General features: G+C 43.6%; 1 protein-coding gene across 1 annotated transcript; it reads right to left on the bottom strand.

The window, feature by feature from the left end:
- Positions 1-2,505: 2,505 nt before the first annotated feature.
- Positions 2,506-9,792, bottom strand: LOC119352927 (pumilio homolog 2-like). Its single transcript, XM_037619518.1, has 9 exons — positions 9,457-9,792; positions 6,780-7,840; positions 6,556-6,697; positions 6,370-6,477; positions 5,291-5,503; positions 5,096-5,206; positions 3,792-3,977; positions 2,996-3,170; positions 2,506-2,917 (listed from the first exon to the last, which is right to left on the bottom strand). The coding sequence occupies exons 1-9, from the start codon at positions 9,775-9,777 to the stop codon at positions 2,835-2,837; spliced, it is 2,400 nt and encodes a 799-aa protein (XP_037475415.1). The 5' UTR covers positions 9,778-9,792; the 3' UTR covers positions 2,506-2,834.
- Between the last annotated feature and the right edge of the window lie 7,561 nt (positions 9,793-17,353).

The raw sequence follows: 17,353 nt of genomic DNA, 5'->3' as shown, positions 1-17,353 counted from the left end.
GTATGCAGGTAGCAGCAATGTGGTCCATTTCCGGCTTAGTTTGCTGAGAATTTAAAGAGCATGGTTCTTTTTCAATACTTATGTTTCCTTGTACTGAAACGATGAAGCATAAAGCAACAAACACAAAGAACCCAAGACAAATATGGCTATGCAAATTGGTAACCCATAGACTACCCTCCTCTTTAGTTCAATAAACTAATTTTTCAGAATCCACATCACTTTTAGAAACCCGGTTCATTGTGTTGGAATGAGCATGTGAGGTATTGGGAATTTGATATCCAGCTGGATGGAGCTTTGTTGTGGTTTTAGGGAAACTTCCAGATTCTATACGAGACAGGAAACAGAACACCTTGCTCCTCTCAACCAAGGTACGTATGACATTACACATTACACGCATGCAGTACCGAAGTAAGAAACCTCCACAACCGATCCTTGCTCCACCAGAATCAATGAAATGCTCAAGAAGAATTAGCATCGATGTCAGTGCACTTTGCCGCCTCTTTACATCGGCAAGACTGCTATGCCATCCGCACCCGGTTCTCTTAGATCAAGCGGAAAATGTTAAGAATCTAGAAAGAAATCCACATCTGCAATACATAAGTTTGACCGTCTGCTTACCTCCTGTATATTAACTTCTCAGCCTGTGCAACAATATGCTTTCTGTAGGATCAATGTTACACTTTTTCTATTTTCTTTATTTTTGCATCGCTTGGGCATAGCTTGGTCTTCTATGACTTTGCTTTTTGCCGATGTGATCCTCAGTGTGTTTGCATGCGCGTGCACGTGCCTCTTAGTCATGCCAACGTCGGTTCCAACTTTTCCAAAGCTCAACATTCCATTTCTAGTTTATTCAAAGTACCTCTATTTTTCTTGTTCATTGTTCTGATATATGTAACATGAGCGATGCATCCATAAAAAACCATGTGCATCACTAGGAATTTAGCATAAGTTAGTTGAGTCGATAATTGGATGTAGAATCTCACCATCAAGATTCAAATTCTCATGACTAGAATTTTGTAATTTCTACTACATGTTATAGAGAATGATGAAAACAGTGCACAACCGGCCGGTTCCCACTTCAAAACCACGACATGAGCCGCTCCTTCAACATTATATTTCCTTGATGTGAACCCTTTTTCATTTGTCCTTGTAACTAACTCCCTGATGTCAATGGCGATGTTTCAGCATGCTAGATGAGTGGTTCTTGGCAGATGACAAGGAATGAATGGTCAATCTTTGTATAGGTCCTCGCTAGATGAGTGGTTCCTGGCAGATGACAAAGAATGAATGCCAATCATTGTATAGGTCCTTGCTAGATGAGTGGTTCCCGGTATCATTACACTAGTGTCACAACTCTAGTAATGATAATATAATAAGGCCTTTTAACATGGAATGTAACCTTCTGCTCGCGAGCTCAAATGAGCTCGCAATGAACAGTAACCTCGAAAAACATTTCGAAAATTTCAAAAAATCTGAAATTTTTTGTGACAAACACCAACAAATGTTTGAAGAGCTTGCAAAATTTCATCATGAAATCATATTTGTGGAAGTCGTGGCAAAAAAAAACAGTTAGCTTTTGAAAGTAGCAATTTTAATCAATTTTCTTTTGCCACGCCTCCCAGGAATGTGATTCCATGACGACTCTTTGCAAGCACTCTAGTTTGTCACCAAAAAAAAATCAGGTTTTTGAAAGAAAAAATTTACTGTTCACCCAAGCTTATTTGAGCTCGAGCTGGGAAAGTCCGCGTCCTTTTAACATGCCTTATTTTTGTGGTTCTTACTCACTTTCACGTATATGTACACGTTCCCATGTTCTCATCAATAAGCAATACATAGCACCAACTACCACCATATGGTGTCCGGTTACTTAATAGAGATTCCCCACGAAACATGTATAAATACTTGATGCCTTCTCCCTTGCTTCATATCACAGTCAAAATATAGACATCTAAAAAGCTGAGGAAGTAGCACTGTGCTCGCCATTTTAAGTTTTGGGGCAATGCGGAATGTTTCCATCCTTGTGTACGTGTTTTCGGATTTATTTATTTTTGCGTTAAAATGAGCTTGTGAGGTATTGGGAATTCAGTATCCAGCTAGACAAAGCTTCGTTGTGAATCACCAACTATATGCACAACAAGATAGTTTGATGGTGCGATGGACGATACCGGTCCATGATGGGTTGAAACTGAATGTGGACAGGGCCTTTCACTTCATACTATGGCAGATGTGGGTTTCTCGGTCAAGACCCCTGAGCAGTGCATCTAGCTAACTTGGAGCTGAAGCAGAAACTACTCCAATGTTGGCCCTTTTCAATACTTGTTGAAACAATGACAAGAGTTAAAAAGCTAAACACAAGCAAATATTGCTTGAAACTAGTGATGCACATTGGTAATCAATTCACATCAATTTTAGAAAACCAGTTCATTTGCTTGAACAAAAGAGGGTTTGTTTGAGAATGGTAGCCTTAGGTACCACAAGGTAAACTAGAACTATAATACAAAGACATTGGTTTTGCAAAGAAAGTTAACCCCATCAAGTAGCAGCAACAACGGAAACAAATTAAACAGTCACAATTCACCAAGCTAACAACTCCATAACATTACAGCTATATATCCACCTGTAAACTTTTACATGGCCGAAAAGATATACAGCGGCAAACCCTAATACTCAACTAGTTACTCGGAAGTTTCCCGAAGACTCTCCAGATTCTATACAAGACAGGAAAGGGAACACCTTGCTCCTCTTTACCAAGGCATGACATTACATGCACGCTGTACCAACAGAAAAACCTCCACAGCCCATCCATGTCGCCACCAGAAGTGATGGCAAATGCTTTAAGAAGAATCAGCGTCGGCGTCAGCGCACTTCGCCGCCTGTTGACATCGGCAGGGCTTCGACGCCAGGCGCACCCGGTTCTCTGAGATCAAGCGGAAAATGTTAGGAATCTGAAAAGAAATCCACATCTTGCGATACATCAGTTTGACCGTCTGCTTACCTCCTGTGATAATTAACTTCTCAACCCGTGCAACGATATGCTTCCCATATGTGTAGTTCTTCAGCTCGTTCAAGTGCACCTTGATGCTTGACAGGATCATCTCAAGGTGTTTGTCATCACAGGTCTGAAGGACTTTCTGTACGACGTAGTTGCCAAACTGATCCTTCATCAGTGTCTGCATAACAAATGGGCAAAGTCAGAATGAAGTGCACTCAAATCACTAAAGAATTGGTGTGCATCACGAAAAAAATTGCACAGCTAATAATAGAACACAGTAACAAGTTATAACCAAGGTTTGTCTGATAACCAAGACCCAGAAGGCACACACTAAACCTGCAAGGGTTTTGCAGCCATACAAAAAGAACAACACATTTTAGGGCTTAGAGAAATGACCGCACCAATCGAAAAGTTGGCAGCTAAGATACTCAGATATTTGTAGCAGTGAAGATACTCTGGTCTATCAGTAATAGGCTAGGTTTGTATGGAAAATATGTTGCATATAACAAAAAAAAGTACATATGATCTTAGGAACACATGCTGTGGGTGATTGGTTTTGCACGGGCAGTGTTGATGACTAATAACCAAATCTGGCAAACTGAACTCAGTATCACCTCTCAAACAGTGTGCCATTCAGAGGGGGTTCCTGTAAACCAGTTGACTACCAGGCAGTCTGGGTACTCATGCAAGGGAGACGTGCTAAGTGCCACGTATCCCTGTGTATTTCCAAAGGAAATGTAGTTTTCAAGATCAGAATAGTTTGATTAGAAAACATGCAGTGATGCACAGTGGGACAAACCTGAAATGTTTGACCACAAGAAAATATCTCCCTTATAAGGACATCACGCTCTTCAGGAGTTCCGTAGGTCAAACACTTTTCAATGACATTAGATGCATATTTCTGCTGGCTCAAGATAACCACTTGCCCTGTGAGCTTCTGAATAATGGACGACCGCTCCTCTGGCTTCCCATGTTGCAAGACATGCTGAAGAGTAAAGGTTCATCAATAAGTAATAAAATGGACTGAACAAATACAAATGTATCAAATGACATGGGAACTTTTACATGCTTCAATTCTCAAATGGTTTATTACTGAACAGATAACATGGCCAGACAATTAGATAAGGACTGCATATTGCTAACATAACTTGCTTTGGAGCACCAGCATTGGAAAATTAGAATGACTATTAAAACCCCTTTAAAGGTAAACTGTTTATTTTTAATTGATACTTCAAAATCCTCATGGACAGATATTATCAAATTAGATAATATGGTATATACAGAAGTATTAAGTTTAATATTACTAGATTCATCATGGACTATTACTTCTGCAATGCATAACTACGTTTATGTGAGACAACATGTTCTATATGGTCAAAGTGCAGTCATGTCCCAAAAGACTTGCATTTTCAGTCAGAAGTACATCGTTAGATTTGTCATAGTTAAAAAGGCGCACCTAGGCTCTAGGCCACAGTAAAACGCCTTGCGCTTAATGTGCGCAGAATTGCGCTCAAGCGTTTGCTTTGTCAGAAAAGCACAACGCGGTGGCAAAACATAAAATTAAAGCCTAGCTCTTTTTTTAGCTTCTGAGATTTATATAATAAAATGTACGCATGTAATGTACAAGACTTTATTTAAAATAGACTAACATTTTAATATTCAAAAATATGCAGAAACTAGGTTGTTAACTGATCAAGTCATGTTCAAGTCTTGCTAAAAAAATGTGTATTATTTATCCAAGTATTCCTAAAACGAGCTGGTCTTTTAATTGAAAAGGAAATCCCTGCAGATAAGTGCAAAATTATTTGTTATTGGATCAAATAGATTTTACACACTTCAATATGAAAGAGACCTGCAACTGGCAGCTAGTAAGGAAATGTATCCTATTGTCAGTTCACATGATAAATGCAACACAACCTTTCTAGTTAGGATGTCACTCAGAAGTCAGAATTCAATAGAAACAAATTATTTTGTCAGCAAAATATGCAGATTATTTGGCTGGACCAGTGGCTTAGGGCTGTACAATGTATATCATACAAGTCAACGCAGAAATACAAAACTATTCCAGTATATACAATACATATACAGAGTGTACTGACATACCTGAACAACGTAATTCCCATATTTATCTTCAGTCAAAGAAAAAGCATGCTGCACAATTTCATTCATCACAGCACTTTGAGTCGCCGGTTTGCGGCAATGCTCCAAAACTCTCTGCAAATACATATTACAATCTTCTTTGTTCAAAAGGGATTTATCTAACACTTTAAAAAGAAAAATAATGTGCAATTTTTGTACCTGAATAACTCTACAGCCATATTGGTGAGTGCAAAGCTTACAAATTTGTGATAGTATAGGCTCTATAACAAATGGAATGCGATCTTCAGGAACACACTCAATGCACTTCTGGATTACATGGTTGCCATTCTGATCACCGATACAATCCAGAACAGAATCCATGAGCTCATAAACTATAGCAATCTTTGTGTCCATATCAACTACCTCAATAACCTGTCAATACAGAATATTAGAATTTTATAATTTAAAGCATGCTAGAGATATTATAAAACTCCATTGCAAATGTGCCATGTCAATCAAAACCCCAATGGATAGAACTACCATTCAATGCAACAACTCTTAGAAGTGAAGAACAGGTGCTCCAAAATGAGTAGAAAGGGAGTGTGCTGACATCTATACAAACAAATAATGATTTACTACTCAATGTTACAGGGTAAGATAAACACCAGTCAATAAATTTACTACATCAAAAGGAGTAAAACTCGACAATGCAGCACTATCTCTGAACCTAACCTTTGTTTAGTATGGGTATGACAAATCAATGAGTTGGTCATCACAATGTTAAATGCCATTGGAAGACAAGAAATCAGGTCATCACATAACAACAAATGGATGGCCTCGTGAATAACCAAGACATACTTGAATGGCTGTCAAGTTACTACTAGCAGGCTCAAAAGTCAAGTAAACTGAAGATTGACCTTTTGGAGGTCTAAGTATGGCTGTGCTGTCAAGTTACTACTAGCAGCAACATGGAAGTACCAGAATTTGCTGGATTATCTCATGTACAAACAGCTGGAGCATCCGAAACAAGGTCAGGGCACAAACTAAATCAAAAGATAAATGCATTTTTGTGAAATATGCAGTACCACATAATTGTCACAAAAAATGGCTAAATAACTCACAAACTGTTTTCTAACTACCCATTCCTACACTGAATTTTGATTACTCAAAAATCATAAAAATTCTTTAATACTGATTTTTTATGGTTGCATTTTTAGTTAGGACATTTACAGAAAAGCAGAAGGAACAAATTTTGCATGACACTCTTAACAGAAACAAATCATTAACATTAAACTGACCTTTTGAACAACTCTACAACCATACATCTGACCGCTTAGAGCCTTAATGTGGCCATTGAGTTTATCTGCTAACTGTTTCAGCTGGCTCTCCGTAGCAAACTCAAAGAACTGTGAACAGTGTATCACAAACATCAGTATAGCCCAAAAAACAAATAATCATCAAATTACCAGGACATGTTGATGTACCTTCTGGATCACATAATTACCAAACACATCAGTTGTTAGAGCAATAACATTGGCCAGTATCTCTGGAAAGATCTTTTCCCTATCCTCAGCAGATGCTTCTTCTAGTTTCTGTTGAATAAACCGACTGCCATGTTGATCCACACTGCATTAAGATGAAAATGAGATGACTTCTATAGAAATATATTGAACTAAAAAGCCGACTGCGGAATAAAAGAATAATATACCTGACATTCATGACATGGCCAACTGCATCAAGTAGCTCCAGGGTCTCATCACTGTTTCTATCAATAGAATCTATGCAGTGTTCTACAGCATTATCTTGATTGCTCTGTAGGCCCATATTCCTACCAGCTGGCCTTCTATTAACAGAGAAGAGCCGTGATTGCTGGTCACCATGACATGGGATGGTCCCCAAATTAGGATGAAACTGAGACCCTAATCTCTGCGCCCTTGAAGAGGGGAAACAAGGCTCATCATGATAGAGCCTGTTACCACTATAAGAGAGACCAGATTTTGGTACATAACTACTTTCATTCTGCAGACACTGCCGGGCAAACTGATCCTCAAGGTATGCCCTACGATTCCTAACCAAATCCAAGTCTGTAATGGTGTTGTTTCTACTGCTCAAGGGGTTTATCATATTTGTTGTAGCTACATCACGGAGATAATTGGCCTCCCCACGCAAATTGCCTGACTGCATCAAAGTTAGCCTTTCAGCAAAAGACATTTGATCAACATTATCCATGTGATGGTGATTCATCCTTGGGACATTGGGGGCATCAATTGAACCGTTCTGCCTACGTAAACAATTTCGACGTGTCGGGCGAAAATCCATGTGCTTGGACCTAGGTGAGTGAAAAGCATTACCAGCTGAAGGAAGCCAGCTATCATCAGCCATATTAGAGTTGAAATATCTGCGATGCATAAGCATTTCATCCAGCAGCTCTTTCTCATGACTTCTTTCATCAAATGATGCCCTATTAGACAGCCTCAATCCAGAGAAAGTATCTGAAAGATCAGAATCTGAGAGATAAGTAGAATCAAAGTCCCTTCTGCCAAAAGTGTTGATCTTTCCCATGTCTGGCATGAAGTGATTCTGATGGCCATAAAATTCAGCATCATGTTCTGCCAATGTTGAACCCATATCAAATGTGGAGTGGTTTGGTGTTGCGCCAACACCGCGAACTATGCTTGCTCTAAATGGCTGCCCATCAAACCCTCTGGTACCATTAAGCTGGGAGCCTCCGACACCTTTAGATAGTAATGCAGAGTTACCATAATGGTCCTGAAACAAAGAACACAAAACTTTATTAAATGATGTACCAATTATGAACATGAACAGCAAAACTACATACATCTGAAATTGGTGTCTTTATATGAGATTCATTTAGTAAATCAGGATAGATGCAAGCTTTTGCTGATGATATTTGCACACACCAGTTACACAATCACATAAGAATAAATACCAAAAGTTAAACCACCAAAAAAGGAAGTTATGAGGACGCAAGCGCAATGAGCTCACAACATATTCCATGACAGAGTACCACAAGTCCATAGCCTAAACTTGTGTAGCTGCATTCGTTAGCATGGGTGATTTAGTACAAAACAAGGGCCAATTCAAATATAGATGTAACAGGGAAGAAGTGATAGGTAGAGTTGTGCCTTTGATTTGCAGAGCATGAACCAACTGCAAACCCTACCATATTTCTCTTTTCTTCACCCAAACCAGCTACCTTCCTCTCAATCCCTCTCCTTTTCCAGAGAGAAAAGAGAAATAAATTATCAAAAACGTAAATGAAAAAGGGCGACATATTTGTACACTTAATAACTGACCAAAAATCCAAAACCTTGCTTGCCACATATAAGCTTGATGATATTTACCACTCAATACAGCACACAGAACGCACTAAGCCATACTGAAACAAAGCAGTCAACGCAGGCAGCAGGTTATTAATACCTATGCTAAACACCTCATGCTATATTAGGATAATAAAGCCAAATGGCCTTACCACATTGAAACGAAAAATAATCATCAGACTGAACAAGAGAAACAGGGCATCTACCAAAAGCAGATGCCACGTTTCCCCATGATCCAACTCATCTCGGTGAACAGACACATAAATCGCAACTCAAGCAATTGCCAAGCAGATAACTAACAATGGTTACAACTACAAGCTAGGCAAAATTTTGACAAAAGATGTTCCAGCTGAATGCTTGCAGTACTCGAATATACTACTCCCTCCGTCATCCACCAAATCTACAATAGGTTCCATTGTGATGACATTGAGCAGAAACAGGACTGCACAACCAAGAAGACATGTGGACAATCAAATCAATCAGTAAAACCATAGATCACACATGGATCAAGATGACGATGCTTCCAGCCAGTCATCACCACCAAACACTTCACCAACAGGAACCAAAACACTGGTCCTTGCCTACATCTGAAACATTAGAACCGATACAGGACAGAAACAATAGAAAGAATCAGGCTTTCGCCAACTTTATCACACATAGAGACCTGAACCATCCAATTTCAACCCCCGTAGGCGCACAAAGCAGGGCATAATGTCCTCAATCGGAAACAATCTATGCCGTAACCCTCGCTCGGCAGCATCTGCTCAATTAGACTACCAATCAATAGCAACCTTCAAAAAGATAACAAATTTACAGGCAGCCACCCTCGCGCGAGCAAGAAAGGAACTAGCGGCGCACAGATCGAAACGAAATCCGACGGGAACCCCCTGCTAGAGCACACGGATAGATGTTAGATCCAATCTGCAGCACGCACGGCACGGGCACGGCACGACGCCATTAACCAGCAACGGAAAAGCACGGAACAGGACAGGATTGAAGCATACAGGACCAATCAAGAAACAGCGCCGCCGGCCTTCTTTTTACCTGGTCGATTACCCCGCGGCGCCTGCTGACCTCGTCGAGCCTGGCGCCGAGCCCGCCGGCGCCGGAGAAGAACGAATCCCCGCCGCCGCCGCCGCCCATCCCGCCTCCTCCTCCTCCGCCAAGAACCCCCTCCGCCCCCAGCAGCGCGCCGTCCATGGTCGGCGGGGCGCTGCCGCTGCGCAGCGGGTCCCATCCCCACCCCGCGTCCTCCTCCCCGCCGTGCCCGAACGCGCGCCCGGCGCCGCCGAACGCGCCGCCGCCCATCCCGCCGTCGCCGAACGGGCCTCCCCCCATCCCGCCACCGTCCCCGAACGGCGCCATCCCGGAAAGCCCGCCCCGCGTGCGACCGACAGACGCGCACCGAAATGGCCTTGCGGAGGCGGCGGCGGCGGCGGCGAGGTCGCTAGGGTTAGGGGTTTAAGCGGGGGCGCGGGACGGGGGAGGGAACGGAAAATTTTGGGGAGCGGCGGTGGGGTGGGGGTGGGGTGGCAGGGCAGGGAATGGGGCCCTGACCCTGGGGTGGCGTATATATAGGCGCGGGCGGGCGCAGGTCAAAGGGGCTGCGCGGATAGATAGCGACGGCGAGCCGGGGACGGGGACGGGGACGGGACAAAACGGCGCGGCCGTTACTGGCGCGTGCTGGGCCGGTGGGCGCGGGTCGCCGGAGCCGCGCCGGGGCCGCGGGCGCCGGCCCCGGCTGTCAGTGGACGAGTAGACTAGAGATGGATAGACATGTGGTGGTCACGCAAGGATATGGAGCGCGGCGCGGTTCAGTTTTCTTTTTTTAATATATAAAATAAAATAACATGGTGCGTACGCAAGCGCATTGCCGGAAATCCTGAAATAAATCCAGAATAAATGTGAGTATCAAAAATTGGATCCTGATGGGATGAGGATAACACTGTCCATCTAACCATCCAAAAGGAAATGGGGAGATCGGTCGCGTGTGCGTGGACCGGGTTCGGGTGGCCCTCGGCTTGGGTGGTCACCGTCGAAGCTGCCATGCGTGCGTTTGTGTTTTCCAAAGACCTGCCCGTTGAGATCTTGTTTGTCCCGGTAAGAAATCAGTCAACAAGTGCCCTTCAATGAGATGGATATCAGTCAAGTCAAAACATATGCCTTTCAAGGATATCCATGTCGCTAGTCTTTCTTAATAACAAAGGAAACGATATGTTGTATTCGTGCTCTTTGATGTCGAGGTTGGGTAATGAAGAATGCCGTTTTGTTTTAAATATGGTGGCGCCCTCACGTCAGGGCTTTGTTGACGGTGGTGTTCCGTTAGCGTCTGGTCCGGTTCAGACGTCAGTTTGTCACCCCTCACGTACTCCTTGGAGGGACGGATTTCACGTGCATGTGCCATGCAGCGTATACGTCACTTACGCACCGAATGTTACGTTGCGTCTGCATGTCCCATGCACGTATACGTCTCACGCGCATCGCGACGCCTTGGGAGTGCCTTGTGTGTGTCTCGGAGCGGGTAAGGGGACGGTTAGGCCTAAAAAGGCATGCCTTCTTAATTATTGATACGCGTATTGGGAATTAGATGACAACAACTACAAATTTGGTAGTTTTGTCGGGTTCTTCTGATCCAGCGGCTATGGATTGGTAACCGATATTGGTGGGTTTATCTATGTGGCTTTCAGATGAGGACGGAATTAGGGGGCAAGAACTTCGTGTCATGCAAATATTGGTTATGGTGCCTATCATAATGGTTGACTTGGGTCGAGCCGGTGCTAGGATCTAGGAGGGTTCATGTGATGGCTGTTCCGATAGGGCTCTGATGGTGACCACTGAAGTTGCCATTCGTTCACTTGTGTGTTTAAAAAACCTAGATAGAAATTAGTCAACAAATACCTTTCAAGGAGATCCATGTCTTTCATCTTTCTTAACAAAGAAAATGGTATGTTGTGTTTGTCTTGTTTGATGTCGAGGTCAGGGTTATCTTCGCTAGAGGCTTGCAGGAATCCATTTGTTTTAAATATGCCGGTGCCCTCATCTTAGGCTTGTCGGCGGTGGTGTTCCGTTAGCTGCTGGTCCAGTCTAGGCGTCCGTTTATCTCCCCTCGCGTACTCCTTGGAGCGACGGATTTCACGTGCATGATCCATGCAGCGTATACGTCACTCACGCACCAAACGTTACATTGTGTCTGCATATCCCATGCGCGTATACGTTGCGCACGTAAGTGGGGACAATTACGCCTTCTTTAATTATTGATGAAATCAGATGACGACAACTGCAAAATTAGTACTTTTGTCCAGTTCTTCCTCCCAAACGGTTATGGATTGGTAACTGGCGGTAGTTGGGTTACCTACCATAGCTTTTGCAGGAGAACAAAATTAGGGGACAAGAACATTGTGTGATGCGAATATTGGTCATGGTGCATACCGTGATGGTTGACTTGGATGGAACTGATGATATGATCTAGGAGGGTTCTTGTGATGGCTGATCCGATTGAACTCCGATGGTGACCACTGAAGTTGTCATTTGTTTGCTTGTGTGTTTCAAAGACCTGGATAGAAATCAGTCAACAAGTACCTTTCAAGGAGATCCATGTCTTTCCTATTTCTTAACAGAGAAAATGGTATGTTGTATTTGTGTTGTTTGATGTCAAGGTGACGGTTATCTTCGACAAAGGCTCGCGGGAATCCATTTTGTTAAATATGTCCGTGCCCTCATGTTAGGCTTGTCAGCGGTGATGTTCCGTTAGCTTCTGGTCCAATCTAGACGTTCGTTTTATCTCCCCTCACGTACTCCCTGGAGCGACGGATTTCACGTGCATGATCCATGCATCGTATACATCACCGCGCACCGAATGTTACATTGCATCTGTATGTCCCATGCACATATATGTCGCGTGCGTAAGTGGGGACAGTTAGGCCTAAAAAGGGACGCCTTCTTTTATTATTGATGCATGCCTGCGGAATCAGATGACGACAACTACAAAATGAGTACTTTTGTCAGGTTCTTCCTCGCGGACGATTATGGATTGGTAACTGGCGGTGGCTGGGTTACCTATCATAGCTTCCTCAGGAGAACAAAATTAGGGCACAAGAACATTGTGTGGTGTGAATATTGGTTATGGTGCATACCATAATGGTTGAGTTAGGTGGAGACGGTGTCAAGATCTAGGAGGGTTTGTGTGATAGTGGGTGGCATGGCATGGGTTGCTAGTACAAAAAACGTTGGCCATCATCACAAATCGTATGATGGTGGTGGTGTACTGGGGAGTGTGTGTGTGTGTCACAAATGCACTATTTCGGAAATGGAAAGGATGGGGTTTGCTTTTGTTTCCAAAGGCCTGGCTGCTGAGACCTTCTTGGCCTTGGATAAGAAAAACACAAGTAACTTCTAAGAGAAGATCCCAAAGATTGCAATTGAGTGTATCTTGTCACTAGCGTAGAAATGCTTATCAGCAATCTACGTCACTGACGCGCCTTCAAAGAGACGCGCCAATGGTATTTGCCCAAAATACTGGTGATGTGCCAGAACGAGCACACATCATCAATAGTAGATTGCTAGTGGCGCGGCGAGAAGTATAGATGCCACCAATTCATGGACCCAGTAGCCTAACCCTAGTGTAATTTATCAGTGGCACAATACCTTAAGACACACTACTAATGTGACAGCTACTAGTGGTGTGTGCGTGGGCCGTGTGGCCCTAGGTTCCGATGGTAATCGTTCAAGTTGTCATTCATTCGTTTATGTATTCAAAGCCCTGGTTGGGGTGGTGAGATCTTCTTGGCCTTCGGTATAGAAACTACTCATCAAGTACCTTTCAAAGGAGAAGAGCTATGCCATTCATCTTTCTTAACAAAATGGTCGGTTGTATCAATGTTGTTTGGTCTCGAGGTCAGGGCTATCTTCGCCAGAGGCTCTCATGGTGTGATCCATGTCCTCGCGGGAATGTTGTTTGTTTTAAATATGCCGGTGCCCTAACACATTAGGGTTTGTCGAAGGTTGTGTTCCGTTAGCTTAGACGTTTGTTTGTCTCCCCTGGCATACTCCTTGGAGTGATGGATTTCATGAGCATGCACCATCCAGCATATACGTCACTCACACACCGAACGTTACATTATTTCTGCATGTTCCATGCATGTATACGTCTCACGCGCATCATGACCTTTAGGGGGCCCTAGCATGTGCCTTCAAGTGCGTAAGGGGAGCAGTTACACCTAAAAAGACATGCCTTCTTTAATTATTGATGCACACCTAGGGAATCGGAGGACGGCGCTACGAACTTAGTAGCTTTGTTGGGTTCTTCCACTCGAGAAGTTATGGATTGGTAAGCAATATTAGTGGGCTTTGAAGGAAATATGCCCTGGAGGCAATAATAAAGTTATTATTTATTTCCTTATATCATGATAAATGTTTATTATTCATGCTAGAATTGTATTAACCGGAAACATAATACATGTGTGAATACATAGACAAACAAAGTGTCACTAGTATGCCTTTACTTGACTAGCTCGTTAATCAAAGATGGTTATGTTTCCTAACCATAGACAAAGAGTTGTTATTTGATTAACGGGATCACATCATTAGTTGAATGATCTAATTGACATGACCCATTCCATTAGCTTAGCACCCGATCGTTTAGTATGTTGCTATTGCTTTCTTCATGACTTATACATGTTCCTATGACTATGAGATTATGCAACTCCATTTTACCGGAGGACACTTTGTGTGCTACCAAACGTCACAACGTAACTGGGTGATTATAAAGGAGCTCTACAGGTGTCTCCAAAGGTACATGTTGGGTTGGCGTATTTTGAGATTATGATTTGTCACTCCGTTTGTCGGAGAGGTATCTCTGGGCCTCTCGGTAATGCACATCACATAAGCCTTGCAAGCATTGCAACTAATGTGTTAGTTGTGAGATGATGTATTACGGAGCGAGTAAAGAGACTTGCCGGTAATGAGATTGAACTAGGTATTGGATACCGACGATCGAATCTAGGGCAAGTAACATACCGATGACAAAGGGAACAACGTATGTAGTTATGCGGTCTGACCGATAAAGATCTTCGTAGAATATGTAGGAGCCAATATGGGCATCCAGGTCCCACTATTGGTTATTGATTGGAGACGTGTCTCGGTCATGTCTACATTGTTCTCGAACCGTAGGGTCCGCACGCTTAAAGTTACGATGACAGTTTCATTATGAGTTTATGTATTTTGATGTACCGAAGGTTGTTCGGAGTCCCGGATGTGATCACGGACATGATGAGGAGTCTCGAAATGGTCGAGACATAAAGATCGATATATTGGAAGCCTATATTTGGGCATCGGAATCGTTCCGGGTGAAATCAGCATTTTACCGGAGTACCGGGGGGTTACCGGAACCCCCCGGGGGGTTATTGGGCCAACATGGGCCTTGAGGGAGAAGAGAGAAGGAGGCAGGAGGTGGCCGCGCGCCCCTCCCCTTCCTAGTCCGAATAGGACAAGGGAAGGGGTGCGGCGCCCCCCCCCCCTTTCCTTCCCCTCTTCCTCCTCTTTCCCCCCTTCTCCTTCTCCAACTAGGAAAGAAGGGAGTCCTACTCCCGGTGGGAGTAGGACTCCCCCCTGGCGCGCCCCTCCTTGGCCGGCCGCCCCCTCCCCTTGGCTCCTTTATATACGGGGGCAAGGGGGCACCCTAGGACACACAAGTTGATCTTTGTGATCGTTCCTTAGCCGTGTGCGGTGCCCCCCTCCACGATATTACACCTCGATTATATTGTAGCGGTGCTTAGGCGAAGCCCTGCGACGGTTAAACATCAAGATCGTCACCACGCCGTCGTGCTGATGAAACTCCTCCCCGAAGCTTTGCTGGATCGGAGCCCGGGGTGCGTCATCGAGCTGTACGTGTGTCAAGAACTCGGAGGTGCCGGAGTAACGGTGCTTGGATCGGTTGGACCGAGAAGATGTACGACTACTTCCTCTATGTTGTGTCAACGCTTCTGCTTCGGTCTATGAGGGTACGTAGACAACACTCTCCCCTCTCGTTGCTATGCATCACCATGATCTTGCGTGTGCGTAGGAATTTTTTTGAAATTACTACGTTCCCCAACAGTGGCATCAGAGCCTAGGTTTTATGGTTTGATGTTATATGCACGAGTAGAACACAAGTGAGTTGTGGGCGATATAAGTCATACTGCCTACCAGCATGTCATACTTTGGTTTGGCGGTATTGTTGGATGAAGTGGCCCGGACCGATATTACGCGTACGCTTACGCGAGACTGGTTCTACCGCCGTGCTTTGCACACAGGTGGCTGGCGGGTATCAGTTTCTCCAACTTTAGTTGAACCGAGTGTGGCTACGCCCGGTCCTTGCGAAGGTTAAAACGGCATCAACTTGACAAACTATCGTTGTGGTTTTGATGCGTAGGTAAGATTGGTTCTTGCTTAAGCCCGTAGCAGCCACGTAAAACTTGCAACAAACAAAGTAGAGGACGTCTAACTTGTTTTTGCAGGGCATGTTGTGATGTGATATGGTCAAGACATGATGCTAAATTTTATTGTATGAGATGATCATGTTTTGTAACTGAGTTATCGACAACTGGCAGGAGCCATATGGTTGTCGCTTTATTGTATGCAATGCAATCGCCCTTTAATGCTTTACTTTATCACTAAGCGGTAGCGATAGTCGTAGAAGCATAAGATTGGCGAGACAACAACGATGCTACGATGGAGATCAAGGTGTCGCGCCGGTGACGATGGTGATCATGACGGTGCTTCGGAGATGGAGATCACAAGCACAAGATGATGATGGCCATATCATATCACTTATATTGATTGCATGTGATGTTTATCTTTTATGCATCTTATCTTGCTTTGATTGATGGTAGCATTATAAGATGATCTCTCACTAAATTATCAAGAAGTGTTCTCCCTGAGTATGCACCGTTGCCAAAGTTTGTCGTGCCCAGACACCACGTGATGATCGGGTGTGATAAGCTCTACGTCCATCTACAATGGGTGCAAGCCAGTTTTGCACACGCAGAATACTCAGGTTATACTTGACGAGCCTAGCATATGCAGATATGGCCTCGGAACACGGAGACCGAAAGGTCGAGCGTGAATCATATAGTAGATATGATCAACATAATGATGTTCACCATTGAAAACTAATCCATTTCACGTGATGATCGGTTATGGTTTAGTCGATTTGGATCACGTGATCACTTAGAGGATTAGAGGGATGTCTATCTAAGTGGGAGTTCTTAAGTAATATGATTAATTGAATTTAAATTTATCATGAACTTAGTCCCTGATAGTATCTTGCTTGTTTATGTTGATTGTAGATAGATGGCCCGTGCTGTTGTTCCGTTGAATTTTAATGCGTTCCTTGAGAAAGCAAAGTTGAAAGATGATGGTAGCAATTACACGGACTGGGTCCATAACTTGAGGATTATCCCCATTGTTGCACAGAAGAGTTACGTCCTGGAAGCACCGCTGGGTGCCAGGCCTACTGCTAATGCAACTGACGACGTTAATAACGTCTGGCAGAGCAAAGCTGATGACTACTCGATAGTTCAATGTGCCATGCTTTACGGCTTAGAACCGGGACTTCAACGATGTTTTGAACGTCATGGGGCATATGAGATGTTCCAGGAGTTGAAGTTAATATTCCAGCAGAATGCCCGAATTGAGAGATATGAAGTCTCCAATAAATTCTATAGCTACAAGATGGAGGAGAATAGTTCTGTCAGTGAGCATATACTCAAGATGTCTGGGTATTGTAATCACTTGATTCAACTGGGAGTTAATCTTCCGGATGATAGCGTCATTGACAGAATTCTCCAGTCACTTCCACTAAGCTACAAGAGCTTTGTGATGAACTATAATATGCAAGGGATGGATAAGACAATTCCCGAGCTCTTCGCAATGCTAAAGGCTGCGGAGGTAGAAATCAAGAAGG

Source organism: Triticum dicoccoides, chromosome 2A (assembly GCF_002162155.2).
Source record: "Triticum dicoccoides isolate Atlit2015 ecotype Zavitan chromosome 2A, WEW_v2.0, whole genome shotgun sequence".
NCBI classification, from domain to species: domain Eukaryota; kingdom Viridiplantae; phylum Streptophyta; class Magnoliopsida; order Poales; family Poaceae; genus Triticum; species Triticum dicoccoides.
This window is presented reverse-complemented; position numbering and strand designations above follow the sequence as displayed.